At 50.8% G+C, this 16332-nt stretch overlaps 7 protein-coding genes across 7 annotated transcripts; 4 read left to right on the forward strand and 3 right to left on the reverse strand.

The window, feature by feature from the left end:
• Positions 1–1623: 1623 nt before the first annotated feature.
• N7468_002287 (zinc-dependent alcohol dehydrogenase family protein) lies at positions 1624–2740 on the forward strand (the record flags this gene model as incomplete). The annotated part of the gene is made up of 3 exons (XM_058471584.1): positions 1624–2065; positions 2151–2508; positions 2560–2740. Coding segments are annotated over 3 exons (981 nt in total), but the record flags the coding sequence as incomplete, so codon positions are not given.
• Positions 2741–3576: 836 nt separating this feature from the next.
• Positions 3577–5445, forward strand: N7468_002288 (T6SS phospholipase effector Tle1-like catalytic domain-containing protein; the record flags this gene model as incomplete). The annotated part of the gene is made up of 3 exons (XM_058471585.1): positions 3577–3705; positions 3766–4488; positions 4588–5445. The coding sequence occupies 3 exons, from the start codon at positions 3577–3579 to the stop codon at positions 5443–5445; spliced, it is 1710 nt and encodes a 569-aa protein (XP_058334726.1).
• Positions 5446–5863: 418 nt separating this feature from the next.
• On the forward strand, positions 5864–7310 carry N7468_002289 (Plant methyltransferase dimerization; the record flags this gene model as incomplete). Its single annotated transcript, XM_058471586.1, has 5 exons — positions 5864–6031; positions 6086–6212; positions 6285–6408; positions 6470–6933; positions 6991–7310. The coding sequence occupies 5 exons, from the start codon at positions 5864–5866 to the stop codon at positions 7308–7310; spliced, it is 1203 nt and encodes a 400-aa protein (XP_058334727.1).
• A 68-nt stretch (positions 7311–7378) lies between these two features.
• On the reverse strand, positions 7379–9106 carry N7468_002290 (Zn(II)2Cys6 transcription factor; the record flags this gene model as incomplete). The annotated part of the gene is made up of 7 exons (XM_058471587.1): positions 7379–7426; positions 7479–7775; positions 7837–8122; positions 8177–8310; positions 8360–8667; positions 8719–9036; positions 9094–9106. The coding sequence occupies 7 exons, from the start codon at positions 9104–9106 to the stop codon at positions 7379–7381; spliced, it is 1404 nt and encodes a 467-aa protein (XP_058334728.1).
• Positions 9107–9538: 432 nt separating this feature from the next.
• On the reverse strand, positions 9539–12007 carry N7468_002291 (uncharacterized protein; the record flags this gene model as incomplete). Its single annotated transcript, XM_058471588.1, has 4 exons — positions 9539–11529; positions 11583–11662; positions 11710–11860; positions 11917–12007. The coding sequence occupies 4 exons, from the start codon at positions 12005–12007 to the stop codon at positions 9539–9541; spliced, it is 2313 nt and encodes a 770-aa protein (XP_058334729.1).
• A 452-nt stretch (positions 12008–12459) lies between these two features.
• Positions 12460–13092, reverse strand: N7468_002292 (uncharacterized protein; the record flags this gene model as incomplete). Its single annotated transcript, XM_058471589.1, has 1 exon — positions 12460–13092. One exon carries the CDS (start codon positions 13090–13092, stop codon positions 12460–12462), a length of 633 nt encoding a protein of 210 aa, XP_058334730.1.
• Positions 13093–15853: 2761 nt separating this feature from the next.
• N7468_002293 (uncharacterized protein) lies at positions 15854–16240 on the forward strand (the record flags this gene model as incomplete). The annotated part of the gene is made up of 1 exon (XM_058471590.1): positions 15854–16240. The coding sequence occupies one exon, from the start codon at positions 15854–15856 to the stop codon at positions 16238–16240; it is 387 nt and encodes a 128-aa protein (XP_058334731.1).
• Between the last annotated feature and the right edge of the window lie 92 nt (positions 16241–16332).

The raw sequence follows: 16332 nt of genomic DNA on the forward strand, positions 1-16332 counted from the left end.
ACAAGGTAGCAGGCTTTAATAAAAGGGGGAAGATAAGAGCAGTGCCATGCGGGATACGATAGATTTTATATGGGCCAGCGACCACAAAGGCACAATTTGTCGCATAATAGCACCAATCGAACTAGTCCTTTTCCGAAGATCTGCTCCAAAGCAAGCGATTTGACCAGGCCTGCGGTCAGACCTTAGAATGATAAGCTTTCTGCATTTCTGTAGCATCTTCGTGGCAACCTCGCGATACGAGGGCGAGTGGCTGAGGTTCGATAGCGCACACAACCAATGGGCACACCCGCGAGCCAGTGGCGATAAGCAGGGTCTGATATGCCAAGCAATGTAGAGAAGGGACGTAGTCGGGCGTAGCTCTTGACGCGCGCGGTATCTTGGCAAGATAACCCGAAGTCCTTATCGCCAGCCAATGGCTTCGGGATCTCCGACGCAGACTAAACAGATGGGTCAGAGCTAAAACCAGGCTAGGCCAAGGCTAGTTCAACAATGCACAAAGTAGCGACAGGATGAGAGCTTGATTGGACCGCTGGCATTTGCTAGGAAGCCTTCGCTTCGACGTCGGGCGATATTTCTCGAGGATTCTGCCGCGGGCACGAGGTCAAATTCGAAGGCTCGAAGGCTCCAAAGATCAGCGACCATCTTGCATGATGGCGTGCTTCTAAGTCAACCCCCCCCGATCGTCTGCATACTCGTGGCGATGCATTTCCCCAGCTAGAAGTTTCTGCCAGTGATTCAAGAAAGAAATGCCGAAACCACCCCTGCCCTCTGAAAAGGGAAAGCCCAGGCTAGCCTATTGAGCTGAGCCGCGTCATTTCCAAATCATGGCATTTTTAGAACGAGATCACGGAGACTTCCTCATACGGTCTAGCATTCAGTCTCCGATGCGGCAGGGCACTCATGCCGTGGTGCTAGTCATCTTTCAGCCATAGTGTCACAATAAACCCCTAAGCCACTGATTGACCGGGCGTTCAAAAGGCCACCAAATATTGAAAGGGAAAATTGGGCATGTGACGGCATCGCCATGGGTAGATTTGGGAATTGACTTGCAGTGGAACTTGAGAGGCCCTTAACGCGGCAAGAAGACGACCTGCAAGGACACCCGCATGTACTACAGGAGATCACATGCTAAACTCCTCGAGGACGGACAGTAGTGCTTCAAGTTGCTCTCTGAGTACGCCAGAGCGAACAGAGCCCATCAGCTCCAATCTGGAATTTCCAGCAACTTCGTGGCTCACAAAGGGGAGCGTCTGAGGCCAGAGACGGAAACAAGGGAAGATGCGGGGCCACATCCCCAGCCCTCGGGTGAGAACCCCAAATGGAGATTATCCAACGTCATTGCCAAAAGCTTAGCATCTAGAAACGAAACGCCTCAATGGCGCAGGTTGTCGGGTTATGCGTCAGACTCGGTTGACGAACCCCACGATTCAGCGGGGAGATGTGAATCTTATTACAAATCAAGTTCACGGAATTAGTTAACCAACCCGTGGACTGTTAACGCTTAGCTATGTAGCTTGATGCTAGAATCTGGGATTTTCTACACTCATATTCGGCCATGTCAGAAGAGTTTCCCCGACAAGCTTTTCGCAGAACCGATGATTACACCCCGGCACGCCCAAAGTCAAACTCGTGTCCGAGAGTTTGCCTCTCCCTCTTCACCCGACCGCAGTCCTGATCAAAGTCCATGCGGTGGCATTGAATTACCGCGATGCAAATATCGCAAATGGCGGCAATCCCTGGCCAGTGATACCCAATGGCATCCCTGGAAATGACGCTGCAGGAGAGATTATCGCGGTAGGCGACCGGGTCTCCCTCGTGGGTATTGGTGACCGAGTAGCTCCCATTACGGACTCTGAATTCGTCACTGCTCGCTCGACCGGAAGGTCGTGGCTTGCAGCAAATGAAGACGGGACCTTGGCGACCCATCTCGTGTTCGACGAAAAGCTCGTAACGAAGCTCCCTGCGCATCTAAACTGGATACAAGCAAGTATCATTCCGTGTGCAGGCACAACGGCTTGGTCGGCGATCAAAGGGGCTACGGTTGGCCAGACCGTCCTAATTCAAGGTGAGAATATAAAAAGGGGCGATGTTGTATTGACTCAGAAAAAGAAAAAAAAAGCAAAAAAAGAGCAGTGCTAATTAGTTGCTAGGAACTGGTGGGGTCGCCACTTTTGCACTGAAGCTGGCGAGGGTAGCCGGACTGAAGGTGATCCTGACTTCGTCGAGCGATGAGAAGCTCAATGCGATCCAGAAACGGTTTGGAAAGCCAGAGATACAGACAATTAACTACAAGACCCACCCGGACTGGCACGTAGAAGTCCTCAAGCTCACTAATGACACCGGTGTTGATCTGGTAGTCGAGAACGGCGGGAGTAGCTCGCTGGTGCAGAGTATGCAATGTACTCGGCGGGGCGGTATTGTCAGCCAGGTGGGATACCTTGGCGGTTCGAAGCCTGAAGAGCTGAAAGAATTTATCCCTACGATCATTGACCGCCGACTGAACGTCAGGTAAGCTAGATCTCGGAGATTGGGCTGATCTGTAAGGCTAACGTGAGTCAGGGGGATCAATGCAGGGTCTAAAGACGACCAAGATGAACTCATGGCCGCCATATCGGCGACTGAAATGACGTTTGATGATATTATTGACTCCGTTTGGCCATTTGAAAAATCAGATGAGGCGATTGAGTTTCTTTGGCAGGGGAAGCAAGTTGGCAAAGTTGTCTTGGATTTGGGCTCGTGAGTCGCTGTTTCGTGCCACAAGAAGGTCCTCAGTCGATTAAACCCAAGCTGCGATGGAATAAAGCCATTCAATTTCAGTGATTATCAATCGTATTAGGATGAGGTGGTAAACGCCCTGGGGAGGCGAACAACACTTTCGTGTTCGCCGACTTGGCCAAGCCCATCATTATCTTGCCCTAGCATTTCTCTTTTAGGTACCTATTGTGGCCAAGTCGCAGCCTTTCGAGTTGCCGTGTGCCAAGAGCCATTGCCCCAAGTCCCATGTGACGATGACAGCCTGGGAAAGGAGAAAGCAGAGTCTTAAAGATCGCAAAGCCAATCACCTGGGCAAGACAGACGCTTTTCATATGAAATCAGCGCAATCCTGAGCCTGAACCCCGGGCCCCGAGAGACAAGAAGACGGAGACCAATGAAAAGTCAGCGCGGTCCTGAGACGAACATGTTCGCCAGATCCATTTTAGAGCGACAGGGGGCTCCGGTTCATCGCGATCCGCACCGCTTGGCTCCCGGAACTTGTATCAAAGAGGAAAAGCGCGTTGAAGGTGCAGGATACCCCACCAACCACGACCCAACCATGGCCTGCAGATTCTGGCAGTGGTAAGCTCCTACGGGTAAAGCCCACAGGCTCGACCCTCGAGATCTGCAAGCCAAGGACTTTGACGGACGATGAAGCGTGTTGGCTCTACCGTTTGTGATTTGGTCATCCAAGGCACCCACTTGCCTCCATACCGCGCCAGCCACAGCCCCCTGTGGGCTTTGTTCGCTGTAGTAGCATCGATGGTTCGATGACATAAATACGAGCCGTGGTTTCCATCATGCGTCAATCGTTAGGCCCTCATGGAGAACCTCGACAAGCCGGCCTTCGGCCCGTACCCGCCGCCCAAGCAGTTTGTGCTGTGTTTCGATGGCACTGGGAACAAATTCGCGGGAGATGCCTCTGATACGAATATCGTGAAGATCTATCGCGTAAGCCACTTTGCTCATTCTACTGCGCCCGTGATAGCGTACAATCGCTAACGGTCTCAGATGCTAGATAGGTCCCAGGGTTACCAGTACCATTACTACCAGCCCGGGATCGGGACATACGTGACATCGCACTCGCTTGGGAGCAAGGGTCGCATCGAGCGAATCAGATCCTCGTACAAGAAGGCCAAGGATGCCGCCCTGGGTTCGTCGTTTGATGAGCATGTGTTAGGGGGATACAAGTTCCTGATGCGGTACTATGCGCCGGGGGACGACATCTACTTCTTCGGATTCAGCCGAGGGTCTTACACCGCTAGGTTCTTGGCGGAGATGCTGGATTTTATTGGCCTGCTGCAGCCCGGCAACGAAGAGCTGGTTCGCTTTGCGTGGAAGACGTTTGCCAAGTGGCAGCAGCGGAAGGACTCCACAGATCACGACCATGTGGAGAAGCACAAGCTGTTCCAGTTTATGAAGGCGTTTCGGGAGACTTTCAGCCGACCGGTCAGTCGGGTCAAGTTCATGGGCCTGTTTGATACGGTCAACAGTGTGCCTATGTTTGAGAATGCTTGGATGGAAAGAAATAAGTTTCCCTACACAGCGCACAGCACGGCCCGCGTCATCCGACATGCAGTTTCCATTGACGAGCGTCGCGCGAAGTTTAGACAAGATCTCATCTCAGAGGCTCCCCCCCGACACCAATTGCGCACTGCCCGAAAGCTGAAGAATCTCATCCCCGGCGTTGGCGGTGACGAGCAGGATCAAGAAAAGGACCAGAAGCACGACAATGTGAATGTTCCTCAGATTGTGCTACCTACCGCGGAAAGCGGCACCTAAGACGAATCCACGCGTAAATCTCGCCGGGGCTCACACCAAAGCAACTTTGAGGAGCGCTATCGTGCATACTCGCCGTCTCCACGCCGACCGAGTATTAACGGCCCACATCCCAATGGCCTCGTGACCGACCAGCGCTCTCTCAAAAGTGCCGTCTCCGGGACCTCGCTTCAGATCCCTCTCTTGCGAGCCCCAGGGCCCGACGAAGATGAGGAAGAGCAGGATATCGCCGAGGTCTGGTTTCCCGGCCAGCACGGTGATGTCGGCGGAGGCTGGAAGCTCAATCCCGAGGATAAATGGCCCCTGAGTCACATCCCCCTCGTTTGGATGATTCGAGAAGCACAGCATGCTGGTCTCGATTTTGATCCCGAGAAGCTGAAACGCTTCAACTGCTACGAAGATCCCACGCTCGAAAACCTGGGCCTGACAGAGCAGCCTGGCATGAACGGAGCTACAACGCCCCCTGGCGAGCTCTGCCGCGATGACCCCTTCCACGACACGTTGAAAAAGACCATGGATCACGGAATCGTGCATGATTGTCTCACTTACCGCGGCGGGCTCTCTGTGTTTTCTACGCTCGCGTGGCGTCTCATGGAATATCTACCTTTTCGCCGAATGGATCTTCAGAGTGATGGGTCGTGGAAGCCGATCCGGTGGCCTTTGCCATGTGGAGAGCCTCGCGATATCCCTGACAACGCACAGATCCATATCTGTGCCATTCATCGTATGCAGGTGGACACGAGTTACCGACCTGGAAACTTGATTATTGGCGGCGGTGGGAGAGGTGTGAAGCGGGCTTCGGATAAATATGGTATCGGGCAGTGGGAGGTTTGCAAACATGAAGGTGATCTAGTGCGGCAGACCTATACTCGCAAGAAGACCGAGACGGCTTGTGTCGACGACCATCTTTAAGTCTTACTCTCCGCCTCTCTAGTTATGCAGTCTTATTCTTATCCTGTTAAGTCCTTAGGTATTGAACAGAGCGCAGCAGTATCAATTATTGTCTAATTCGATTAACATATCTGGCCGGACCGTTCACCGGTCGTTGAACATCAATACAAAAGCCGATGGCCCGGCATCGTTTCACAACGGCGAGAGGGCGTTCAGCACATGGAATCGAGGGGTTGGCAAGGTGGTACATGGACAACGCGGATAAGTTTCCGCTGGGGGGAAGGGAACTTAAATATGCAAGTGCTTGCCTGACTGGGCCCAGTCGGGCCCCGGGATCAGGCCCCCTTGGCTATAAGTAGTCTAAACTACTTCTCTTCGCATTTCAGCCGAATCTACCAGCGCCGCACTATCTTTCTCACCTTATTCTTGCCCTGACATCATGGACATCGAGCAGGTTCGGAATCTCTTGAAGGAGACTCAAGCGACCGTCGATCTATACTTGTCCACCGGAAACGACGACGCCAGAATCGACGCCCAAGAAAAGGCGGAACAGCTTGCACGCACGCTAGAGCGGCCGAAAGATGCTGTTCTCAAGTTGGCCTATTCTGTGAGTCTTGTATTATGTAAAAGTTCGAGGGAACAGAATGCTTAAGATGAGTAGCCAACGATATTGACAGCCGTCAAAGCGGCTCATGATATGAACTTATTCGAAGTTCTAGCGAACGCAACATCGCCCGTAACCCTGTCTGAGCTGGTCGCAGCAAAGCCAGCCGATCCTCTTCTCGTTGGTAAATCCACATGACTCTATCTCGATGGCACGCAAGAATGTTTGAGCTGCACTCACAATATCTAAAAACCAGAGCGCATTTTACGGCTAGTAGTTGCCAACGGGTTTGCGAAACAGACCGCACCGCGTGAATATTTACCCACAAGCCTATCGAAAGAAATGACGAAGCAAGGCCCTGTGGCAACTATCGAGTCCATGTATGTCATTGTGCCTTCTGGGCCTCACTAATGGTCACGATTGACAAGCCTGCTCGACAAGGTTCATAGAAATGCTCCCTGCATTGAACAAAGTCCCCGAGTATCTCCAGAAAACGAACTACCGTAATCCAGATGACCCGATGGCCACGGTGATACAGCACACATACGATGTGAAAACCGACGGCTTCACGTGGCTGAGTCAGAATCCAGCCGCGTTCGCACGATTCAACAGCTTCATGGGGGCCCAAAGGGCGGGTCGGCCGCACTGGGGCGATTGGTTTCCTGTGGAAGAACGAATATTGACGCATCCGGCTCTCTCTTCTCAGACACCTCTTATAGTGGATATCGGAGCCGGACGGGGGCATGACTTGATGGGGTTTAAGACACGATTCCCACATGCAACGGGCAGGCTCATATTGGAAGACCTGTCGCGGGTGATAGAAGAGGTAAACGGGCCCGAGCTGGAGACTTTCGAGATTGAGACAGTTGTGCATGACTTTTTTGCGGAAGCGCAGCCTATTTCAGGTAAGACTGCTGCGGTAGGTATAGGTAAATGGGATATCATGCTAATTTGGATGACAGGAGCTCGGGTGTACTATTTCAAGAATGTCCTGCATGATTGGTCCGATGAACAGGCGGCGATAATATTCAAGAATCTGAAGCCGGCGATGAAGAGAGGGTTCTCGAAGATCATCATGGAGGAGTACATATTGCCTGATACCAATGCCCGGTCGCTCCCTTGTATGACTGATCTTTCCGTTATGATGTTTTGCGCAGGGTTAGAGCGCACCCGTCAAAGATGGACTGAGTTGCTGGAGTCTGTTGGGCTGCAGGTGGTCAAATTCTGGATGCGCGAGGGCGATGAGTTGGGAGTCGTGGAGGCAGCACTGGCGGAAGAATGATAGCTTGAGCCATTTGAATTCGAGGGTTTGGTCAACACTTGACCCGACATGGTTCTTGGAAGCATAATTCATATGATGAGATAGTCATCGTGATGAGCCGAGTCTGCTCGCTGTGTCTATCAAGCTTCTCAGCGTAAGATAGGCCAGAGTGAATAAGGTATGACTTACAAACTGCATCCAAGGGATGTTCTCTCGTTCGTGATCTGCTTGTTGTTCCCGCGCCTCCCATACCTTGTCAAGAAGAACTTGCGGGGCCGTGATGCCTCCAACCATTTCAGATCTGACTTTGATATCGGAGAAGCGGAGTTGGATGTAATGCTGAGAATGGCGGGAGAGGCAGTCCGCTCCCGACATAAACAGAGGAAGGACCAGGAGTTCAACCAGGGGACTGGATCCGGGAACATTTGCAACAGCGTCTAGGATGGCGCATACAGATGCTTGGATATGAGGCTCATCGGGGGGGTTCTTTGATATCGAGAAGCCGCCGAGTCCGAAGAATACACGCATGGCGAAATGATTCGGCGACCGATAGCCAGAGGGGATTAGTATCAGGATAAACGGATCTTGAACCATCCCACTGATAAAGCTTGTCAAGGAGTGACTTCAGGTTGTAGGCGTATTCTTCTGCGGGGGAGTCTCCGGCCAAATGCTTCTTCGCACTGTTCAGGACGTTTCCAATAATAAGAACTAAAGCTCGCGGACAGCCATTCACCGCTTCAAATCGCAGGTCACATAGAGAAAGGATTTTATGGCGAAGCTGTTGTGGGAAGCATAGTCTCTGAGGAGCTGAAAAAGCTCGAACAATATCCAACCTATTGCTAATCAATCATGGCACCAACACAATCTTAGAGAGGATTTCAACTTACCATACAAGATTTCCAAGAAAGAATACTGTCCGTTCATCCGAAACAGTCAGCCGTTGATCTAACATCAGCTGAGAGCAAATGGACATGGCGCCCGAAATATGAGCACCGTGTGACGAAATACCCGACTCGCAAATCTACCCTTATTAGTATAAGTGGCTATGAAGCAGCCGTAGAACCACACACATCATGAAGAAGTAGAATCTGGATGGTCGCAAAGACTGCATCGCGGTCATTCTCTGTAAATGCTTCCGTCCCAACTCTGCCAATTGATACCCCGAGTTCAGCAATAGCCTTGGCCCGATAGCTGAGGGAGACGGATTCACGCAAGCTTGAGTCGGAGATCAAATGGCCCAAATGACAAGCAGATAGCGCCAGAACGGCGCATAAGAGTCCTTTTTGCTTGCGCGCCAATGGGAGAACGTAAAGCCTGTATGGATTTTCGCCATCATCGACAAATTGCGCAATCTGGTGGGGGCAGATTATTTTATCATCTACGCGTGTGAGCTGGGCGGGTCAGGCTGGCTTAGAGACGAAGATCTTACAATGAGAAAGCAGCCGCTTTGCCTCTTTTGACGCGAGAATGGCTTCATTTCCATCCGGCGGACGCGGAGCTGAAGAAGTGGCTTCCGGCGGACGCGATTCGCTTGAGGCAGGGATACTGGTCTCTAAAGTAGCTGGTGGTTCGTCTGGGTCAACCGGCTGAACCCTGTTCTTCCACTTTCCTCGACTGGCAACTCCACAGAAGCGAAACTTGTCCGGATAGCCCAAGCATTCAAGCCCCTTGCCGATGCAGCGCTTACAGGCCGGTCGCGCTCGATCGCATCGACGGGATTTCTGACGGCACGTCAAGCACGCAGCTCCTGGAGGGCATTAGAAGATGGATCACCCGCTCAGGTTGATCAGGCTGATTTGCGCACCTAGGTTTCCCATCTACGAGGAGTGTTGAAATCCTTATCTAGACGCGCTGTGCAATTCCGGCTCTCAATTGCGCCAAGGACCGCGTTCATGCCTCAGGCCACGAGGCCGCTACACGTCTCTATATACTTATCATCGTTACAGGATGGTTCGAAATCAGATTCATCACTTGCACACAGAGATTCTTTCTCGAACTCAATTCTGAAACACGCTAAGATATCCTTAGATTATGCCTATTTAATGATTTGAATCGTATTGAAACACAAATCCACGTGATAAATAGTTAAATAGATTACTCGAAATACCCCAACTGGGAATACGGCTGCTGGTGTCTTTGCGCCAGCTAGAATAATAAAGCAAGCTCATCATTAAATTAGTTTATAAAATCACAGCACGGAACTATGTCAACTTCGAAGGACAGAGAGTGTATTTAAATATCTTGCTCATCTACCTAGCAGTCTCCAACATCTCTGTTTCCCATTCCAGCAAAGTTTGAGAACTGGATATGGTGTCGTAATGATTAAGCCCAAGTATTTGCTTCTGCTTGGCCAGGCAATCTCGTAGTAACTCAAGGGCTTGGGTATTACACCCTAAAGATTTCCACGTGAAAGCGAGATTGGCCATACTCGTGAGCGTAGAGGGATGGTCCACGCCGATCTTCATCTTACGAGTCTCCATGACCTGCACAAAGATCTGTTCTGCCTCCTTCCATCGGCCCTGGTTCCAATACGTCGATGCCAGGTTGGCCATACTCGTTAGTGTGTCAGGATGGTCCACGCCGAGCTTCATCTTGCGAGTCTCCATGACCTGTACCTCGAGTTGTTCTGCCTCCTCCCATCGGCCCTGGTTCCAATACGTCGATGCCAGGTTGGCCATACTCGTGAGCGTGTCAGGATGGTCCACACCGAGCTTCATCTTGCGAGTCTCCATAGCCTGTACCTCGAGTTGTTCTGCCTCTTCCCATCGGCCCTGGTTCCAATACGTCGATGCCAGGTTGGCCATACTCGTGAGCGTAGAGGGATGGTCCATACCGAGCTTTATCTTGCGAGTCTCTATGACCTGCATCTCGAGTTGTTCCGCCTCCTTCCATAGACCCTGGTTCCGATACGTCGATGCCAGGTTGGCCATACTTGTGAGCGTGTCGGGATGGTCCACGCCGAGCTTCGTCTTACGAGTCTCCATGACCTGCACCTCGAGCTGTTCCGCCTTCTCCCATTGGCCCTCTAGTGAATAGGCTTCAGCCAACATCAAAGTACTCGCAAGGACCTCTTCATCCTCTGCGCCAAGCATTTTGACTCTATACTTATGCGCTTTCGATGCCATATCCCTCACATCCCTAGTATAGCCGCTCTCTGACGCAAACCATGCGCCTCTATAAAGTAGCGTGGCCCATCTCAATAGACACTCTCGTGACTCTGGCCGTTGTGACATCGCTGATCGCACGTGAGGATAGAGAGACCGGCATTTCCCCCAATTTTCATATCGACCCGTCGGGAACTCTTCGTACATATTGCCGATGAATTTTTCCTTCCATCGTTCTGTCTCTCCATGAGAATTCAGCCATGCGCGCGTAGTCAGTTGCACTAGTCTGTGCATAGCAAAGGAAGCGCCATTCTCGCTAACAGAGATGAAAGAGTAATTCCGTAAAATTGCGACATCATCTTCAAATTCCGTTCCTCCGTCGGATTCAGATATTTCCCCGTCGCTAGAGTCGTCGAAAAGCTCTGTCCTTGAGGTACAGCTACTGGGTGGCTGGCGGCGGATAACGTTCTCCGGTATCCCTTGTCGATCGAAAAAACTCATAAGGGAAAGTAATTCCGCTGCGGATGGCTTTTCGTGGCGAATATAGTCGAATGATATTTGCCAAGTCAGTAATATTGAGTTCTTTGCTTCCCAATCCCGGTCAAAGTGACCTGCCTCTCTTTTGAGAAGCTTTATCGCTTCGCTATCACTCTTCTGGAAATCTCGGAGGTATTGTGATACTGAATAGCGAGGTGCCCTGTTTCGAATGTAGCCCGCGGCTTGTGCTATTGCAAGCGGCATAAATTCGAGTTCTTCCACTAACTGCTGGCTCTCTTGGCTTTCCTCGGGTTGATCAAGCGTCTTCTGAAGGAGTTCAAGTGCCTCAGACTTTGCCATTGGGTTAACTTCAATGAGGTCCTTATGCTTGACCATCTTGAGCGCAGCCTCTCTGCTTCGACTTGTGACGATTATAGATCCATTCCGGCATCTAGGAATGTATTCTACAAGGGGTTTCGTTAAGGCGTTTGGTGGCTCGTTAATTGAAACTCCCTTCCCCGCCGCGGGAAGCGAACAAAGGAACTTGTTGTCGTCCGCATTATCAAGGATACAGATCCATTGCCCTTTCTTCTCATCTCCGAGCCAGTTTTCGACCAGTTTGAATATATTGATATTAGGATCCAGGCGACCCCCGGAATCTTAAGCCGGTCTGCGATATCCCGAAAACTTTGCTCGAACCGGCCCTCGTTACTTGCGTGGACCCAGAAAATCCACGTCGCTGGTGATTCGGACCGGATCTGATACGAGTATTCAATGGCAAGCTGTGATTTTCTTCAATTTGTGAGCAGTTAGCCAAACACTATTCGCACGACACTTACCCGACACCGCCAAGCCCGACCAATGCTATTTTCGACCCTGGCACGGAGCTTTTCTCCCGTATTTGATGAAGCAGTGTAGAACGACTGACAAAGTCCGGATCGCGCGCGAACGGGACCGTTGATAAAGGGTTTGGCGGAGTTTCTGGTCGCTCTAAAAGCGCAACGGCTGTTAGGCTATCTCCATCTTCGTCGGCGTTTCTGTCTTACCTGGAGGCAGGTAAATTTCAGCGTTGATCGAGCCACGATTCTCTCCAATCTGAAGCGCACGGTTGTTGCCACTAAATGAAATCGATGTCATGATGAAATAATGAGCCTCGTGTGTGATTCATTGTGAGGCTTCTCGCCCGATTCCCACAAGCTGAAAGAGGGGCACTTTTTAATCTCAACATCATGTGACTCCCAATCGCTTAGCCAGGAAAATCTGCGCCTTTTAGCGAACCCATACCGCTTCCTGGATGTAGCTGTCAGTCATGGTTCCTTGTGGAGTAGGACTGGTGCGTTCCTGGGAACGGATCGACCCGATCCAGACTTCACATTCAGCTGGCCCACAATACAGTGATCAGCCACAATTCCCAGATCAGATGCGCTTTATCCCTATCACCTGAAGCGGCTGTCTCCCAAAACTTCACTTTGTAATTGCTACTATCAAGATCAGATACTATAGCGTGATACACTTCTTCTTACCAAAAGCATTTTTTCACGGCCGCAGCTTTGTGAGGGACATGAAGCTCCCAGGAACTCCCCATATTGTCAAGTCACGTGCATGGTACAGTGATCGTCCTCAACATATTTGAAGGTAATACTTAGCCTCAGTTTCTTACCTCGACGAAACAGCTCGGCCAACATAAGCAACTTGTTTTCCACACCCGCCCAATCGATGTCGAGATTATCGAATCGCCTCGTCAGGTTGCGTTGGAAGAGATTATTTACTGACACAACAATGGATGTGTCATCCGACCTTACCCTACCTTTACGAAAGGCTTTCCCTTCTAGCAACTTTTCTAACTTACGCCTCAGGGTCGTAGACCAGTAAGCACTTGGAGTCAGGGCTATATCCTCCTCCGTGTTCTGAGATATAATGCGCTTATTCACCATGACCTTCCACTCTATCGTGTACCGGATGTAGCTTGCTGGGAGCTCGCCACTTGGAATTTCATCGTCCCACTCGGAGAGCTGGAGTATTCTAGGATTTTTCGGGTGGTATTGGCACAACTCTCCGAGATCGTTCTGGGTGTAGCCGGGCGAAGGGCTAAGCTCATATCTTGACATAGGTGTACGACCGGGGTATCCTGGAGTGGGGGCATATTGCGAATATTGGTCTGAGGCATCCAGATCATAGGAGGGCTGGAAAGTATTTTCATTATAATACGAGTCAGCAGTCATCGTCCTTGTTCTAACGGATCCAGAATTAGCATAGTGTCGCCTGTGCGAGAGTCCTGGTTTCCAACCAGAAGGCCAGCATTGTTACACAAAAGCACCGAAAGTGTTCACCCCACCAAATAGTATCTCTATACACGCTCGTCAACAGTGGTCACTTCTGTGAAAGTGGGGATGAGTGGCTAAGAGAAGGAGGGAAGGAGCCAGATTGACCAGGCAGACTCACCATCTGTTTGGCTGATTTGCAGAAAATTTGTTCTATGTAGACACGTACAGACTATACAAGTCTAATACGGAAGCTATATTTATATCGTAATTTACAAGTGTACTGGAAAACTATCAAGAACTACGGAGCAGGGGTAGCTTAACCATAATTGGTTAGTGTGCTTCAGAAGAGGGTTCGCGAAAGATTTCTTAAGTGTGAAGTGGTGAATCTGATTTCGACCCATGCTGTAGACAAGCCTTTTGCTATGAAATAGATATCTCCGCGACGACAATGTAAATCTTGACATTATCTCCAAAAACCTTACCGAGTTGAACTAACAATCAATTAGGCCATCATTCGTACCTTGGGAAAGCGGCTGAGCCCAATGACAACCTGTCAGATTATGACCTGAGCCAATGACGGGTATACACTTGAGCGGAACCCAAGAAATTCCTGTCTAATATTGGGTCCGCTCAACTGGAACCCGCCAAGGAACAGAGCACTAGTTAGTTAGTTAGCTTGGTCGTCTAACGTCAGCATGGTAGACTGTTCCAAGGTTTTCTTGCTGAGATATCTTGGCAATCTTGGCAAAAGGGGCGGGAAGGCTAGGATGACTGTTAGGTGTCCAACAGGATCCCCGGGGCCAGCACGTTCGAGCGTAGTCAGCGACCAGTGGAACAAGCAAAGGGCTTCTAGTAGTATGCTTAACCAAACTAGGCAACTTATCTGGAACCGACGGAATAAATGCCAGGGAAAGCCCAAAGGGACTCAATTCGTGAGTCGTGAAGCCAAGGAAGTATTGGAACTGTTTTGAAGTCGGGATGCCAGTTGCTTCATACCATCAACTTACTACACACGACCGTTCCAAATACACGCAGACACGAGACAGTTCTGAGCGATCAGTATCTTCTATTTCCATTACTATGGATAAGAAGGGGTCGAAAACGTTCGCCAAGAGCTTCTATGACTACGATCAGGCTGTTCCGAGTCAGCGATGACATCGAGACCTCAGGGCAACGCGTCACACTCTATATTAAGTATACAACAGCGTAAAGATCAGCCGCTAATATGATTGATATCGTAGGAGGCTGGGTCCCCAGGAGAGTTGGGCTCCACATACCTGAGGCACTGATCGTCCAAATGGACCAGGCCTTCTACCAATGTCGACCTGGACCTGAAAGACGCGGGTTTGCAAGCCTGGGAGCAAGTTTGTTGAGTAAACTCGCAGCGTATCCCCCCTGAATCACGAAGCTTTAGAAGCGATGAAGCGAGACTTTACACAGGGGATGCTCAATCGGCAACCGGAGCATCTCGGCTCCTGGAGATGATATGCACGTGGGATCGTCGTTGTGGCCCCACACTGAGAGGTTTCAAGGTACCCTGCAGGAGTTATGCAAACCCCAGGTTCTGATGCATAAGTAGTTTCGGATCAACCCCATCTCCGCTGTTTACCTTGTTCGACCCCCAAGAGATACCCTAATGGGGTGTGGAAACTTGACAAAATTCCCGTCATATCTTGAAATGCAGGTCGCCTGTACTGGACCTCGCACGCTTTTCGTAGTGAGTCTTGACGTGTGGACTCCGTCGATTTTATCTTTGGGCACAATTTTCCATACTCCTGTCTGACCCGCATCGTAAATGGTCTCCACTTCGCGTCCCTCCATGATGTTCACCTTTGCCAAGCACACTGTGGCAAACTACAGCGCCAGGAACGAGCACCACCAATGAGATCTGTAGAAGATAGACCCAGCACTATGGGAAACCCCGGGCCTCCTTTCTGCCCCAGGTTCTTGAAGGACACTCAACACCTTTGCAGCCCAAAAGGGGGATAGGTATACTCCGTAGATCATCATACGGTTTCTGAGTCAGCTGTGGGCCGATATCGAAGCCGGCCCTGAATCAGGGCGAACAGTACACGGCTATCTTCCCAACCTTTTCCCCCCTTTACTACGTTCCGAGGCGACGGAGCAAATTTTGAAAGTAGACCGCCCAATTGGTATGTCAATAACCGTATTCTGTGCTTGTAGGTCTGAGAGACCCCAGGTTGGTGATAAACTGAAGCAAGTCCCCCCGAGCTACCTCGGCTTTATGCCAACCTCGAGCATCAATGAATCGGCCCATCTGGAATAAGCTGGGGTTCACTAAAGATGATGCATGATATAATTCGAACTCCACATAATATGGCATGATTGGTCGGAGTAGCTTTGTCTTTGGGGGCCATATCGGGCGCAGACCAGTCTGACGACACTCAGGTATCCCGTCTACAGGCGCTAAAGCGGTGGAGAACAATCTGAATACCCCGAAGTATGGAGTTTCCGGCGAAAATGATCATGCGCAGTCTTCGTCCATTCAGCCTCGGCCTCATTGGCATATGGACAGTGAGGATGGATATGCATTCATTGACGTAGTTACGATGCTTGAAGGATTGGGGGCGGGATAGGCCTCTCTCCGGGTATAAGAGAGGCTCTACGACCGCAAGGGAAACAGCATCCATCAACTCAATCAATCATTTCTCTGCAATACTTCCTTCAGAGCAACTCTTGACCACCAATTTTTCCCAATATGAGGGCCACATTCATCTTGTCTGCCTTGGCGAGCCTGGCCCTTGTTTCAGCCACCCCTCTTGGTGCCGACGTCCTTACGAAGCGCGATCCAAGTGACAAGTCTGGCAACACGCAGATCGCTCTCGAATGTACAGGCGAGACGCTCCCCGACCCCGGTGGCGATGGGGGCGCAGGAGAGGGCGGGTTTGGTTACTTCACGTCGAACATGAAAGCGAGTATCAAAGGTGGTGACGACATCGGCCCAACTGCCTGCACCGACAAAGACGGCACCTGCAGCAATTGCCTCTTTGAGGACTCTGGCCTTAGCTCGTCCATTAATGTCACTGGGTGCTGGAACCCCCCCCGCTGGTACCTCTGGCTGCAGCATCGAGTTCTCGTACAATGACTACGACTACAACAGCCAGAACAAGGAGCCCTACTGTGGCCACGAGAATAGCTGGGGTCCTTTCACCGACACCATCGTTGCGATTTGCTACT

The sequence above is a fragment of the Penicillium chermesinum genome (genome assembly GCF_028974085.1).
Source record: "Penicillium chermesinum strain IBT 19713 chromosome Unknown utg000002l:1.0-5270490.0:1.0-5274688.0, whole genome shotgun sequence".
NCBI classification, from domain to species: Eukaryota; Fungi; Ascomycota; class Eurotiomycetes; order Eurotiales; family Aspergillaceae; genus Penicillium; species Penicillium chermesinum.